Raw genomic sequence first — 16,977 nt, 5'->3', positions numbered from 1 at the left:
AATATGATTCATTTTATTAGAAAAGGAACAAAGAAACCACCTTCGGGAACCCAGTCGTCGTGCTGGTTATGACTGCTGTACTTGCAGTTGCTTCCCTGACCGTGTAAACCCATGGCACTTTGAACATAAAAACATGATTTGTCGATCCTGAAATTTATGCAATTTGACATCTTCACCGTCCATTGCTTCATCCCACGAGGACCCCATGGTCTTTATGCAATTTGTGGACAGTGAGGATGCTGGCAGATCACCTGATCTGCTCTCAGGAAAGGGTCGCTGGTTTCCAGAAAGAGCATTCCCATGGTTTCCATAGTCTGTATTTCAAGTTCCCACACCCCTTTTAATACTCAACAGTTAACATTACAATTCAATTATGCTGTGACCAGAGGAAGAACTGCCCAAGTTTCGAAACTACCATTTCCATGTTATATAAAAATTATGTGATAAAACAGAACACCATCTAATTCAACCAAAAAATCCAGTGACAATATGCTGAAAACAGATGTTCCACAAGAAACATTAAAAAGAGGGAAAAACTCGCCAAAAAGGATTGATGTCGCGCATCCGGTCGCCTCTGTTCAGTCCTCATCAAAAGTTGTCTTCTTTCCTGCATAATGCCCATGACTCATTAGACAATCCAAGAAAAAAAATTAAAAAATATGCGCTTGCAACAATCTAAGACCGATACTGGAAGAACCCAAATTCCAACAGACTTGACAAATGAAAACCAGACAAGTCTATCAAATGGTTTTCAGCAGTCGTTTTCTGCTAGGTATTTGACCCAACATTACTCGGTCAAAGTATTCTGTATGCTTTAAAAAATATAATGACCATTAGACATTCCATAAGAAAAATAAAAATAAAAAAAAGATGTTCTTGCAACAACCTAAGACATACTGGAAGAACCCAAATGCCAACAGCCTTGACAAATGAAAACCAGACAAGTCTATTAAATGGGTGCAATCATTTTCTGCTAGGTATTCGACACAACATGACTCAGCATGGTTTAAAATACATATTTCTCAAAACCACTTGACTACACTTTGGGTTTGGGACTCTTTTACTCGAGCCTCCATGACCATAACCCAAGCCCACTACAAATTGTTGGATCACATTCAGGCACCTCCAAATGATTCAACATCGTCCAACTTTAAACTCCAGCATATCAACTAGCCAGTCTAGCTGTAATCGACCCGGTTGTCCATTCTGGTTAAGGTGTGGAATGAGTGTGCACTCAGGGTCAACAACCACTCCGGCAATGTCACACCATAGATGCATTCAACATGATTTGGTTGCTAGGGGTTACTTGTCAAATTGTAGTCTTTTGAAGCAAATGGGTAACTTTTTGAGTTGTAACAATGTATGCTCGTTGCAAGCAGTTGAAGTTTGTATCCCTTTAAACTCCTTACACATCACAATCACATGATCAAAATATTGTTTTTATTAAATAAACCTTGTAGATCATATCTATTGAGCGCATACAAGGCACACCAAAACCTGGTGCACTTCTACCAACTTACAAGCACACATTTATTAATTTTTGCATAAATTCAACTGCACAGATGGATTCATCTTGATTTGTTGAATTTGGAACATACTCTGAACCAACAAAATATAAAGAAATAATTGTTCTATTGGATAAAAGATGCAGAGTCTAGATTAGCAACAAAAATGTAATTATAAAAAAATCACATCTAAATTATTAGATGAAAACCATGAATTGCAGTAATTAGTAAATGATTGTGCTAAACAGATCGATATCATCTCATCTACCTAAAAATGTACAAGTGAGAATGAACCCATTGATATGGTATCCACATTGACACAAGATAGTTATCATATATAGGAAAAGATGTGAATCACAAACATTGCACATTATAGCATTATTCAGCACCATTCCTGCTTGAAACCGATAAGGTGGAACCGGTCATCATGGCACTGGGTTTCTGCCATTATGAAAACAGAATGATGCCAATGAAAGGAGTTTTTTTTTTGGGTGGTGGGGGTGGGGGGCTCAAACAAGGTCTAAAACTGACCCTTCACCTGATATGAAGGTCATTGAGTAGAACCTTGGCTGGGTGGAGTCCTGGGATTTTGAATGCACCATCCAATGGCATATCAGCAGTTGTGCAGCTGATCCCATGTTTACACGCCACAGGGACAAGCAATAATACTAGCAACATCTGTCACGTGACACTGTGTCTCAAGGTTCAAACATATGCACATCGGTCTTTCACTTAACAACAAGGCTGTGCTTGAGAAGCTGAGAAAGCTTACCTGTTCCAGCAGCAGCCAGATTTGGTTTATTAAAATTACCACGACCTCTGCCACCGCCACGGCCGCCAAAACGGCCACCACCCCTAGGAGTGCCACCTCTGCCACTGCTGCGACCACCAAACCGACCACCACCATCTTGATATCCTCTTCCACCACTCCTGCCCCCACCATCACCACGACCACCACCTCCACCACCACCTCTTGGATTTGCCACATCCACAGTCAAAGCGTAATCACCCAACTCTGAACCACTAAGCTCCAGAGCTTTTGAGAGGCTGTCACCGGATGAAAAGTCTATGTATGCAAACCTGTAAACAATTCGACAACAGAAGGTTGGCACATACAAATTTCACATTGATTGAACTTCATCTACAAGGGGCAAATTTCCATGCAGAAAAAGAGAAGCACAGAGATGTTTCAGAACTTCCCATAAAAAGAGTTCATATCAAATGGAAGTCCAGAGAATTAGTTGCATGACCTACTTGAAGTCCCTATGACTGGGTAGCCACAGTATCACACACGGCATGTTAATGGGCATTTGGACAGATAGGAAGTAGTGGAAAGGTCTAGAGGATAATGGCCTGTGCCTTCTCAAGTTTTCAAATATTTATTTTTAGCAACCGCATCAGACATAAGAACAGACACAAGGCAACGCATAAGACAGTTGACATAGACTGTGATGTACATCCTGATTCCTGTCATGGATATCACTCATCTACTTTCTGAGCAAGATATTAGTTATCATAGTAGAAGACTTGAATAGAAATAACATAAGTCTTTAATTATTTCTGTTTCAATCACCTATCGATTCTATGTTTCTTGGGATGGAGGGGCAGAGGGAGGCTTCATTTGGTGTCCCTTCCAGTCAAGAATTGGGGTCTCACAATCACTAGCCAATATAATAATGTTTTTCTCTCATGCCTTTCTTTGTTCATGGTTCGATATTCTGGTGCCCTAGGCATAGAGGAACCACACCAATCCATCCCGAACTTGGTGGTTAAACTCTACTGCGGTGACAATACTGTAAGGGAGGTCCTGCGGAAAAATAGCTTGGCGCCAGGATGATAAAAAGCTTAACACCTCTTTTTCTTATTAAATGAAAAGGTCATCTTATTCAAAACTCTAATTATGACATCCCCTCTCTCCCACTTCACACCTCAGAACAACACACTGTTCTTATAGAGTAGACAGAAATGGGCTTCCACCACATTTGGCATGGTGTTAGAACCTTGTTCAGAGATGTTTTTGCTGGTATCGACCCAGATTGAGATGAATCAGCGAATAAAGACACATTTATAGGAATATGAATAACTTACCCCTTAACAACACCAGATTCATAATCCTTAGGGATAGAGATCCTAGTAATCTCTCCACAGTCTCCAAAATGTTCTTGTAGATGGCTACGAATCTGCCATTAGGAAGGAATAAGAGAATCAGTATAAATCAACCAAAAAGCATGTCCAAGCAAAAAAAACTTTTTAGAATCATAAATACCTGATCCTCCTCAAGAGACTTATCAAAACCTCTTACAAAGATGGTTTGCGAATTTGTTGGCTTCTGGAAAGACCTCTCGTTGCTGTTATTGAGAACAAGTGATAAAAATTATAAACCTCACAATGAATTACCAAACATGGCAAAGGTAGCAGATTTATAAATAAAGTGTGGAATTTTGCTTTTTTAGCATATGGTGATTGAAAGAACAGTAATGCCATCTTTCTGAAAAACAAAAACACCACAAAGTATTTATGGAACAGTAACCTGCTAACCTTATTACAAAGCTTTTTAAATCTGAACCGGTGAAAAGAGAATAGGTACCCAAAATATTGGCATTGGGGAAAGATGGTTTTGATTATGAAAAACAAACAAGGAAAAATAAGCTAGCTTTTGCAAGGCCAATCAGTCAGTTCATGCTTTACCCGCTGCTTGGAGTATATGCACCCCTTTCACCCCTTTCAAGAGCAATATCAAGCCTAACAGGACGTCCAAGTAGTTCTTTGCCATTCAGCTCCATAGCCTACATGGAGAAAGTAAAGAGAACATAATATGTCAACAAGGGCAAGCTACAGAAGATTACACTCAGAAAACTACAGATGACCAACCATCAGTGACGTACAAGAGGGCTCTATTTAGGAGCCTTGACAGGTTGCAGTACCCCAGTGCCCTCATGCTCTCTGCTGTTCGGAAATAATGGTGTTGCCAAAACACTGCATTTAGAATGGAGTTTGCAGTTTCAACACCACATTTCAACACCATTCAAAAGTGGGGTTTATTTCTGCCAACATCCTCAACGCGCAGGGAATCACCATTTTTAAATGGGAAGCACGCTTCCCATCACGGTGGTGTTTGCATCTCAATGCAAAGCTCTCAAACAGAGCCCATGGTGGTGTTTGCATCTCAATGCAAAGCTCTCAAACAGAGCCCAAATAACAAAAAACATGGAACAACAAGGGACAAGATCCAGAGGACCACATACTCCACCATTCAACAATTCTCCCCAACCGAACCCCCGCACCCCAACCCCCCAAAACACATATCAATGGATCTCTTATGTCTTAAATAGTTTATTTTCCTAAACACCTGAAAAAAGAATACAGGCAGTTTTTGCTTAATCGAAACTTGTAGATTTAGTAAATAAGAAGGCATAACAGGATACGCCTACATCAGTAGCAAGAGCATTAAAACCATCAAACTTATATTCAAAAGGAAAAGAATCACCTTCTGAGCTGTAGATTCCGTAGCAAACTGAACATGTCCAAACCCCCTGAATTGGCCATCTTGATTCGACGCAAATCGGACATCAACAATTTCACCAGCATCCTTAAAGAATTCTTCCCTAAACATTTGCAAAATGATGTGTGAAACCTGAAAAGCGGTAAAAATTAACATGAAAAAACACTGAATAACACAATGACAGAAAGCATACACATCTTCTCTTTCAACAGAGAATGACAAGTTCCCAACAAACAGCGTCCTCGATCCAGGAGTCTGAGTCTTGGGAGTAACTGGTGTCTTTGCCTGCCCAAGATAAATTAGAAAGTGAATAAGAAAATTGAAAAGAAGAGAAAGGGGATGTTAGAAGAAATGATTGGAGAATTTAGATACCCCTTTTTTATCAGCTTTTTGAGCAGCTTGGTTAGACTTTGATTTAGGTGTGGCATCTTCCATCTCAACATCATTTTGACTCTTCAAATTTTCCTGATGGTTATATATGGTAAAAGAATAAAACAAACAAGACCAAATTCAGCACTTTCCTCATGATCAGGTATTCAGTAATTAAGTAGCATATCTTGTGATTATAAACAGTCAAATGATATTAAATATACTGAATTGCAGAGAAAAGTATCTTCCTAAATATCTAATGAATTGCCATCACTTGTAAACAGGCCAGTTTTATTATCTTACCCAGTGAAATGATCTTATGCCAGCCAAAAATGTATACAATAAAAGAAGGAATATAATCAATTCAAAGATATTAAATTTAAAGGCTACAACCAAATGCATCATCAAGAATATGAACTAAAGTTATCGGAAACTCCTTAACTAGGTGGGAAGCTTCGCTTCAGAAGTGTGGTACTCCTTGCTTCTAAAACTTGATGGGAATTTCATTTCCCCCCATTCTTTGTTTATGATTCCTATGAACTTCCCCCACGCTTTCCCTCATGCCCCCCACTTACTTTCCATGTGCTTTCTCTATATTGGCAGATATCATTTTTAGATTTTGAGAAAAAATTACTTTAAAATCATGATAGAATGAAGTTGAGAGTCCATTTTGTTTTTAGTTTTTAGACCAATAGTATGATATGTTCGAAAAAAAAAGTAAATAGCAATCTAAATAAAAAAGATTGAAAGCTATTATAGAATAAAATAGATTTATGATACTACATTTTATCCCCTTTCTTTCTCTTTTCTTTTTTGGTCATCCAATAATTTGTAAGTCCATTCTTTAATATAAAACTCTCAACTTCATAACTACAAGTAGTTTACTTAGTATGATGACTATTGACTAATTATTTTAGGGATGGCAATGCACTTATCAAAAGAAAAATGAAATATCAAATGGCTTTTTGGCATTTAGAAGTCAAAAGGTAATGTTATGTAGGGTTGTAAACATTATTTAGTTTAACTTTTAAGATCATAACTTTTTCATTTCATATAACAAGAATAACATGGACCATACGTCTTAATAAGTTAAAGAAACATAGTACATATTTGGTTCTCTTTTTATTATATTTTTACTTCCAATTTCTTCTTATTTTACTTTTGGTTTCAATTCTTATTCCATTTCTCATTAGATTTATTATTTGATTCCTATTGCACTTCCTTTTTTATTCCTATTTTGTTTTCAAGTTGAATCCCCACTTCTCACTTCCTACAAATTTTAAAATGTCTTGCTTGTCACTTCTGTTTCCAGTCTAGCTACCTTGTACAAACACATCCATCAAAAAGGAGAAGTACAAGCCAAAAGAGAAACATTAAGTGCTATAGTGAAAATCTTATACGAAGACAAAAGCACATTCGAGCAATGCGCTATTACTAATATGAATTACATGGATATAAAATTGGAAAGCACAAGAACAATAGCATTTTCCAAAATTAGATCACAAACAAGTAGACATCCTACAATTTATCACTGATACCAATCACCAAAATAGCCACACAGGAAGCAAAACCATGCGACAGTGATCAAGTACTGACTTTCTTGACTAAAGTCTTAGAGGGTTGCTCATCCTCGCTGTCCTCACTCTCATCCGATGAAGAATCTTCCTCACCAATGATACTTGCCTTAGGCGCCTGCACATGCCAAGAGAAGAATGGACATAAAAATAAAGTGAGAATGAAATAAAACCTATGGAACCATACCCTTGTCTGTTGTGCTTTTACAGGTTCCTCATCAGAGCTTTCATCTTCATCTTCACTGCTGCTTTCCTTCTTCACAAGTTTTGCAGGCTGGCAAAGGCAACAATAACATTAAACAGACACTTCAACTGAATATAGTAATCAGCAACAAAAAATGAAACAAACGGCAAATGACCAGCCAATAACTAAAGATGAGTCAAGCTGGAGCTTTCACATTTTTATTTTTTTGAATTCTAAGGCATAAATCACTGCAGTACAATAAGGTAATTTGGATATTCATTTTTTTATGTTTACTTAAAAAGGGATATTTTAGTTATTCATTCTTTGCTTTTGCAACACAAACTTTTGAGGCCAGACGACACAATTGCCTTGAAAGGTACAGACATTGAGAAGAGTATGCAATCAATGTTTATGATGAGCAGCTCGCAAATATCAGGAAGGATAGGAAACAATTAAACAAAACAATAGACTGATTAAAGTTTCTGGACAAAATCAGCCAAAACTGATATCTGAAGATTATCTCATTTACATGTTTGCATAGACAAACATAACCAGTCCAGTCTCGCAGATGAACTGATGACACAACAGAAAAAAAGGGGGTGGGGGTTGTAGGTTGTATATTTTCAAGGCACTTGAAGAACTAGGCTTTTAAAAGTTATATTTTCACATAACAAATATCAGAATTTTTAAGGGAAAAAATTGAAATTGAAGAAAAGGGAGTGTTTTATTTGTCTAAAAAATCAGCTTAACAATAAATATTACAAATTAAAATACAAATATGCTCAATTTCTGGTAAAATTTATAACCTTTCATATCTTCTGTAAATATACTCTTAACATGAGAAGTTGAAAAATAAAAAACTCACATGGCCACACAAGCACACACACAAACATATTGTGTTTCCTTTAGGTTTTAACAAAAACAAGAAAGGAAAAATATCATGTGTGCAAAATACTCCCATATTATTGGGGCATTTTGTGATGTTTTTGAGAAATTCATTTTTTGAATTTGTTAAATGTTTTAATCTATGTGGTGGGCACTAAAAGGAGCTAAACAAGGAATGTTTGTAGAGCGGGTAGTTAAGGAAGTTGATTGGTGTCTCGAGGAGGATTCAGAATCTATGTGGAATAAGATAGCGGGTGGCATGAGAAAGGTGGCTAAGGAGGTATTGGGTGAGTCCAAAGGCGGTGCACCGCTAGGTAAGGATACATCGTGGTGGAACGAGGATGTCAAATTAGCTATTAAGGTTAAAAGAGAGTGTTATAGAAATCTAAGTAAAAGTTGTGATAATGAGAATTTGGAGAAGTATATGATAGCAAAGAAGGAAGCTAAAAAAGTAGTTCGGAACGCGAGGGATCAGGTATATAAGGAGGTCTATGACAAGTTGGATACCAAAGAGGGTGAGAAGGATATTTATGCAAAAATGAGAGATAGGAAATCGAGGGATCTGGGTATGGTTAGATGTATCAAAGATGAAACACAAAGGGTTTTAGTCAAAGATGAGGAGATTAAGAAGAGATGGAAAGATTATTTTGATAAGCTATTTAATGTCATGCTCAGGATCTTGGAGACTTTTCCATTCCTTTTGATGAGATGAATTGTGACTTCATGCGCAAGATTCAAAAGAAAGAAATTGCAGAGGCTTTGAAGAAAATGAAATCAAGAAGGGCAGTTGGCCCAGATGGTATACCTATCGAGGCTTGGAAATGCTTGGGAGAGAAAGGTTTAAAATGGTTGACAAATCTTTTTAACAAGATTTGGCGGACAAATAAGATGCCTAATGAGTGGAGGAAGAGTACTTTGGTGCCTCTATATAAGAATAAGGGTGATATACAAGATTGCACAAACTATCGTGGTATAAAACTCATGAGTCATACTATGAAACTTTGAGAGAGGGTGATTGAGTCTAGGTTGAGGAAGGTTGTCATGATATCGGAGAATCAATTTGGTTTTATGCCTGGAAGATCTACTATGGAAGCTATACATCTTCTTAGACAACTTATTGAGAGAAATAGAGAGAGGAACAAAGATTTTCATATGGTTTTTATTGATTTGGAGAAGGCTTACGATAGAGTACCTAGGGACGTTCTCTGGTGGACAATGATGAAGAAAGGTGTTTCTCTCAAGTACATTAGTATAATTAAAGATATGTATGAAGGAGTAGTAACCAATGTCCGCACTTGTGGAGGGGTGACAACCAATTTTCCTATAACGGTTGGGTTACATCAAGGATCTGCTTTAAGCCCTTTCCTATTTGCTATAGTGATGGATGAGCTTACGAGATCAATTCAAGAAAATGTGTCGTGGTGTATGTTGTTTGCTGATGATATTGTTTTGATTGATGAGTCTAGAGCTGGGGTTAATGCTAAGTTAGAATTATGGAAACAGACATTGGAAGCAAGAGGTTTTAAGTTGAGTAAGAGTAAGACAGAATACATGGAATGTCGATTTAATAAGCAACGAAATAGAGATGGGAGTGTAGTGAAGCTTGGTGAGCAAGAAATATCGGTGGATGATTCTTTCAAATATTTGGGATCTATCATTCAAAAGTATGGAGAAATTGATGGACATATAAATCATAGGATAAAGGTTGGGTGGATGAAATAGAAGAGTGCAACTGGAGCTGCCAAGAGACATCATATTCAAAAAATGAGTGTAGTTGAGATGTGTATGCTGAGATGAATGTGTGGAAATACAATAAAAGATAAGATTCAGAACGAGGAGATACGTAAGAAGGTAGGCGTTGCACCCATTGAAAATAAGATGAGAGAGAATCGTTTACGGTGGTTTGGACATATTCGACGAAGGCCTAATGATGCTCCAGTTAGAAGGATGGAGAAATGGGAAAATACATTAGTTAAAAGAGGTCGGGGTAGGCCTAGGAGGACATGGATGGAGGTGATAGGAAAGGATATGAATGCTTTGAACCGCACCGAGGACATAGCATTGGATAGAAATGAATGGAGGAGAAGGATTCATGTGGAAGACCCAGAATGATTTTCTTTGTTGGTTCATATCGCCGACCCCAATTGTTTTGGGATGAAGGCGTAGTTGTTGTTGTTAAATGTTTTAATCTCCACTATCATCATTTTTACTTTAAAAAAACCTTAATTTTCATCAAAATTTTCTAGCAAAAACATGTAATTTTAAAGTCTTCCAAGAAAAACCTCCACCAATATCATCAGGAAACAAATATTAGAGGGAGTGAGAGGTAGGTGCTTAATGATTCGTGCCTAATGGGTTTTTCCAGTTTTTCGTTTTATTTTAATTTCTGACCGTACAGATGTGATCTATGTGCTTGATTTTATTGGGATCAGCTCTTGAAGTGTTTGATTCCGACACATGGGTGAGTTTTCATAAGGTTCGAAAAATCAACGGTCTAAAATCTTTGAAAATTTTTGAGGCTCCAAATATCATTTTTTCATCGAAAACACATGATCCAGGTGTGGATTCCTCCTAAATCGCACATGCCCAACACATTTATAAGGTCGGAACTGCGAAAAAAACACCGGAAGAGAAGAAAAAACCATTAAGCATGTATCATTAGGCATATTTCATTAAGCACCTACCCAATTCTCTCTCTCTCTCCCTATATATATATATAGAGAGAGAGAGAGTGGTAGCTGCTTGATCCATAGGTGCTTAATGAAAACGAACCTACGCTAAGCATCCATCGCATGTGATGGACACACGGCATTTTTTGTGAAAAACATGTGTTTCTGCTCAAAAAACACTTTTAACAGCCCTTTAAAACGCCGCTAAAACCTTTTGTTTTAATACTGTGTGTGCCCCGCTTGGGTGTTTTAACACTGTTTTGAAAAAGCGCTGCCAAAAGTGCTTTTGCACAAAAAAACATGCTGAGCGTCCATCATGCACAGGTGGGCATTTCGTTTAAGCACATAAGGATTAAACAGCTACCACTTTTCCTATATATATATATATATATACATACATACTGTTGATAAAAGGATATTTGTTTTATAAAGAATCATATATTTTTAAATCATAAATATCAACAATTATGTATAGTTGATACTTATATAGCTTAGTCATTAATGTCATGTGCTAAATTTAGTGACTATACAGTTTGGAGTTTATTTTTTCCATGTCTTGACACTAAAAAATTGATGTCCTAACTCGTCCGAGTTACTGAGTCAACCTGCTGACTTGCGAGTCAAGGGTCAGGTGAACCAGATCTGAGTCACGAGCTTGCCAACTATGACTTCCATTAACTGAATCCTTGGTATAAAAAAGTTTCAAGATTGCAAGTACAGGAACTCCCGTATTTGCACTCTCTCTCTCTCTACACGCACACACACATATATAGGGAAGTTCCTGTACTTGCAATCTTGAAACTTTTTTATACCTAGGATTCAGTTAATGGAGTCATAGTTGGCAAACTCGTGACTCAGATCTGGTTCACCTGACCCTTGAATTGCAAGTCAGCAGGTTGACTCAGTAACTCGGACGAGTTAGGACATCAATTTTTTAGTGTTGAGACATGGAAAAAATAAACTCCAAACTGTATAGTCACTAAATTTAGCACATGACATTAATGACTAAGCTATATAAGTATCAACTATACATAATTGTTGATATTTATGATTTAAAAATATATGATTCTTTATAAAACAAATATCCTTTTATCAACAGCATGCATTAAAACCACGGAATTCATGACAAAAGACACACAACACAAGTGGCATGCAGATCGGTAGTCCTGGATCAGTGACCCAGTTGGGGTCCGATCTGGGTAGACTCGGTCAGTTCCCGAGTCAACTCGTCGAGTTTGCCAACTATGTTGAAAGTCATTTATTTTAGACAATAAATGCAGCCAAAAAGTTAATGAAAAAAATTGAAAGATGGACATGGTATGGACAGAAGATGTTACATAACACAATAATAATACCTTGTTATCTTCATCTGAACTGTCTTCATCACTGCTACTGTCCTCTTGAACAACCTTTTTTGCCAAGTTTGAAGCTGGAACGCTCTGAAATTATAGTAATAATTAAAAGGAAAAAATGGTAAAGCATCAAACCAGAAGAAATACATTGAGTTTCAAAGAAGAGAGCAAGAAAACCAACTGGAGTTTTCAGTTTTTTATTTGGAGGTTGTTCATCATTTTCAGAGCTTCCCTCCTGAAAGAAACATAAACATTAGAAAAGAGCAACATCAATAATCAAGATAGTGCCACAATGTGCAGAAACCAAAATAAAAAGTAATGGAACGCCCAGTAAATATCTACTTTTTATCTACAAGAAGATGCATTCAGTGATAAAGGCTTTTAGCCTTTTAATTTCCAGAACCTACAGAAACATAAAAGAAATAAGCTTACAACCTCTTCTGACTCATCATCTGAAGACCCTGAACTTTCGCAAGACTCTTGTTTGACAGAAGCCTTCTTTGCTGGTGCATCAGTTTTGGCCACAGTTTTCTACATAAGTTAAGCTGGTGGTAAGTTAAAAGTATCTCATGATATCCACTTATAATAAAGACTGAAGGCAACACACAATGTATTCTCAACGACCAAAATAACATCTGCAAAATGATGAAAGGGAATAGCTTAGCAAAAACTTATTTAACTGCAACACAAGAAACATCAACTCACATTTTCATTATCAGATTCACTCTCTGAGTCTGAGCTCTCACTTGATTCAGCTTTCTTTTTAGATGCAGGCGGCAATTTCTTTCCTGGAATGGGAACTTTGGCAACCTGCTTCTGAAAAAGATCATACAGCACATTGTTTGACATGTCAATGATCATGATATCACTAAACTGTTATAACAATCATACATATCTTCTTTTTGACTGCCATGTAGACACACCTCATTCTCATCCGAGCTGCTATCTGAACTTGAGCTATCACTTGATTCATCTTTCTTTTTGGTGGCTGTTGCAGGCCCAGTCTTTGAAGCAATTGTGGATGGCACCTTCTTTGGAGGCACAGACACCTTTCCTGCACTTACCTATGCAGATAGAAGTAGTGCTGCCTTGATTACATTAACACTATACAAGTATGGATGCTTTATGGGCAAATACATGAACAGCAGCATATATACTGCATACCTCATCCTCATCTGAGCTGCTATCTGAACTTGAACTATCATTTGATTCATTTTTCTTTTTTGGAGCTGTCACAGGCCCATTTTTTGAAGCAATTGTTGATGGCACCTTCTTAGGAGGCACAGTCACCTTTTGTACCTGTGCAGATAAAAGTGTTTGTCAGGATTGCATTAACACCATACAAATACAGATGCTTCATGAGCAAATAAATAGACAGGAACAAAGTTGCTTACTTTGTCCTCATCTGAGCTACTATCTGTGCTTGAACTATCACTTGTATCACGTTTACGCTTGGGGGCTGATGAAAGCCCATTCTTTGAAGGCACAATTTTTTTCACAGCAGCTGCCTGTGCAAAGAGTATCTCAATAAACAATTTATTGGTCAAGTTAAAACAAAAATAAAGACACATATGAAAGTTATGACCAAACAATCAACACTTTTATCAGCATGTCTGTTGCTTGTTTGTGAAATAGAAGCTCTCTGTCTCACAAGAATAAACAAAAATACATACCTTCTCCTCATCTGAGCTATCATCTGAGCTCGAACTATCACTTGATTCATCTTTATGTTTGGAATCTGACAAGGACCCGTTCTTTGAAGCAGTTGCAGGCAACTTCTTTGCAGGAGGTGCTCTAGTTACGGGTTCCTGCACAGACAGAAAACAATAAGAATTAAAGGCCACTAACAAATCAGCAAAAGAAAAAAAAACTATTCAACAAAGTATAGCTGGCAGTTTCAGATTCCACAAAAAGAGGATTATTCTAAATCATATGCAAAGCTCACATATTTTAGGTTGACCAATAATTTTCTGGTCACTGAACATGTAGAAATGTTATGCAATGCCCAAGGTATGTGGATCTAGCATCACCAGTGAGGTTCTCACATGCGAAACAAGACTGTTCACAACAGCACTCTACAAGACATTTTTGCTCACCACCTCACTTGACAACTTACAACGAGTTAGGCTTGTAACAACATGACCAGGTCCACTTTTCCCCCTAGACAACGTGCAAGTTGCAACCAGTCATGATCATAACAATGTGACAAGGTCCACCTTTTATAGGCCAAAGCCAACTTGCTCACTCATTCACATGCATGCACAAAGGGGAAGATTTTTACTAATTCAAGTAATGTTGCCTGTCTAAATGTTACTGAAATTAAAAAAAAAAAACTCCAACTTGTGTTAAAGAATAAATATCGATATAGTTTTATTAACAAACAGAAAATCAGTTGGCAGTTAGAAACTGAAATAAAACATACATCATCAGAATCTGAATCACTTTCTGAACTGCTGGACTCTTTCTTCTTTGGCAGAGGTGCCTTCTTAGCTGGAGCAACAGCTTTAACTGTAGGTTTAATGTCCTAGAAAATTTTGCACAGGGTTAAAAATACAAATCAGAAGATAAAAACATGTAGCTAAATTACAGGTGCAAAAAGGCAATTCTTAAGCACAGCACAGACTTGCAATCCTCCAAAGCAGATGATGCAATGAACTTGGACCTCAATGTTTCTGACATAAAGCAACAAGTCATGACATAACGCACTAGGAACTAAATGTTTCTTACCTCATCAGAAGATGAATCTTCACTGCTAGTCTCTTTAGCTGCTGGTTTGACTGGTGGTTTGACCTTTTTTACTGAGATTTTAACCTACATTACAGAGAGATTATTAAAAAAAAGTGAAAAATATAAATCTAATAATAAAACATTAAATAAAGAGACATCAACAGAAGCTCAATCCATCTGGCGAGACAAATATAAATGTCATACAACTGCACATGTTTATGCATGTAATACTGAATACAAATGCATGAAAAATGAGTTATTAAAGTTTAGTCAAGCCCGTAAGTATCAATAAGATTAAACTTGGTGCTACTCATGTTAGAAACCTTGAACTGCTTTCATACTGAAACTAATAAGACTAAACTTGGTGCCCGATAGGAAATTCATACTCAAAGAATAGATAGCGATACCCATATGGCAAAACGAAATAAAATGAAATGAAAGCAATCTGTACATCCTGCAACAAAATCATTGTAGCATTACAAGTAGCGTATACCTCTTCTTCCGACTCCGAAGAAGAAGTATCCTCCGAGGAGCTCGTTTCCACCTTCTTCTTCGGCGCATCAACGTACGTAACTTTCAATTTCTTCGCGCTAGCTTGTTTCTGGATGTCTTCCTCGGCCTCTCTCTTTCCTGTAAGCGACCGCAGCCCATTCTGAGATACCACCTACCGAAGAAGCCCTAAAATCTAACGAAAGCAATCGCAAAGGAAAAAATGAAACCCTAACCTTTTTTCGACGATTTCTGCGGAGCGGCTGCGGCAGGAGCTGCAGCAACCTGATCCAACAAATTTATATAATCGACCAAATTTTTGAAAACAATCACCAACAATGATTAAAAAACACATAGCATAATCGGAAAAAGAAAATACCACGGTGTTCGATTTCTTGCTGGATTTCCCCATCGCTGCGGTGCAAAAAATCGGAGAAAAAGAACCCAAAAAAAAAACGATAATATGTTACAATCTGCAAGAACGAACAGCAGAGTGAATGACTAAACAGGGATTGGAAAGAACAGAAACGCTCACCGATCGTAGACGAAAGAAAACGGAAGATATCGAGAAGAAAGAATAGATCTAAAACCCTAAACACTAGGGTTTTAGGGTTTTACGAAAGGGCAGAGAGGCGTCGGGTTCGTGCAACGCTTATATATACGCTTTGGGCACAAAAACCCTAATAAATACACAAACGGTCCGCATCTTGGTGTGGGAGTAATAATGGATCGGATCAACAAAAACCCGATCCGGATTCGCATATTGTTTAGTGAGGTGTATCCATAGTGATAAAAGTTTAAAACAGCAAAATATCTGCAGCCAACAACTCGCGAGAATTTGATTTTTTTTTTAAAATCTTGCATATTTTCAGCAAAATCTTGGCAATAACAAATAAATTTTATAAATAAATATAGATAAATAATAATTACAATAAAAAAACCACAGTTTTTCCATGATAAATAGCCAATAAAAACATAATTATCGTGTTTAAAATGTGATATTTATGTTTTTTACGAAAAAAAACTCACTATAAATTAGCGTTTTAACTTTTGGATAATTTCTTGCATTGTCTGTTGATGTGTACAAGCACAAATTTCAAAAAAAAAAATTTATCTTATCTTTTTGGTTCAAACCGGACCTTGAATTGATTTTCAAAATTATTCAGAGAATCGGCTCACTCTGATTCTTAACTGAATCAAGCTGAATCGGACAATTTTTAACCAGCAGATGGCATGTGTCATGAAAAAAAAAAATAAGTAAACCCTTTGTTAAATTATTTAAAAAAACACGTATTGATTTTTTCCCTTGATACAATGCAATGCAACGATACTGACAACCTTTGTTCAAACTGTCTGACCCCATGGAATTTTAGTTGGAACTGGTTTTTGAATTGTTAGAACATGACTTGTGAATAGGTCTTTTATGATGATGCAAAAATCGAGTCATAAATGCACAATGAGGCAAGAAAGCTTGATTTTTAGTTTGTATTTGGATATTAGGTCAAAGTGAAGCAGGACTCATATTTAATTAGGAACTTAATCATGATAGAAACTTACCTTAATTAGAGTTTAGCAGTTAAGTAATTTGTTTTTATTGTGATTCGGGATTACATCTATAAAAATATGAGAAATCTTATCGTTAACAGATAATCGAGGTGATTTAAATTCAGTTATTTAAATTTTTATTTGCTTTAAGCCTTTTTCCCTATTTTTCATAGATA

General features: G+C 36.9%; 1 protein-coding gene across 2 annotated transcripts; it reads right to left on the bottom strand.

The window, feature by feature from the left end:
- Positions 1 to 403: 403 nt before the first annotated feature.
- LOC149819099 (uncharacterized) lies at positions 404 to 15,916 on the bottom strand. 2 transcript variants are annotated; one of them, XM_089984028.1, is made up of 24 exons: positions 15,792 to 15,916; positions 15,636 to 15,670; positions 15,493 to 15,541; positions 15,261 to 15,397; positions 14,768 to 14,851; positions 14,463 to 14,564; positions 13,714 to 13,848; positions 13,435 to 13,548; positions 13,205 to 13,339; positions 12,964 to 13,104; positions 12,746 to 12,856; positions 12,476 to 12,571; positions 12,222 to 12,275; positions 12,044 to 12,127; positions 7,138 to 7,224; positions 6,973 to 7,068; positions 5,380 to 5,472; positions 5,201 to 5,292; positions 4,993 to 5,110; positions 4,194 to 4,291; positions 3,772 to 3,853; positions 3,594 to 3,685; positions 2,278 to 2,585; positions 404 to 607 (listed from the first exon to the last, which is right to left on the bottom strand). In XM_089984028.1, the coding sequence occupies exons 2-24, from the start codon at positions 15,666 to 15,668 to the stop codon at positions 579 to 581; spliced, it is 2,370 nt and encodes a 789-aa protein (XP_089840154.1). In that variant the 5' UTR covers positions 15,669 to 15,670; positions 15,792 to 15,916; the 3' UTR covers positions 404 to 578. The 2 variants fall into 2 exon arrangements, with proteins under 2 accessions (XP_089840154.1, XP_089840155.1); XM_089984029.1 differs by having other exon boundaries at positions 5,380 to 5,460.
- Positions 15,917 to 16,977: the final 1,061 nt, after the last annotated feature.

Source organism: Nuphar pumila, chromosome 13 (genome assembly GCF_984573655.1).
Source record: "Nuphar pumila chromosome 13, dmNupPumi1.hap1.1, whole genome shotgun sequence".
Taxonomy (NCBI): Eukaryota; Viridiplantae; Streptophyta; class Magnoliopsida; order Nymphaeales; family Nymphaeaceae; genus Nuphar; species Nuphar pumila.
Note: the sequence above shows the minus strand (reverse complement) of the source record. Positions and strands in the feature narration are given on the sequence as shown.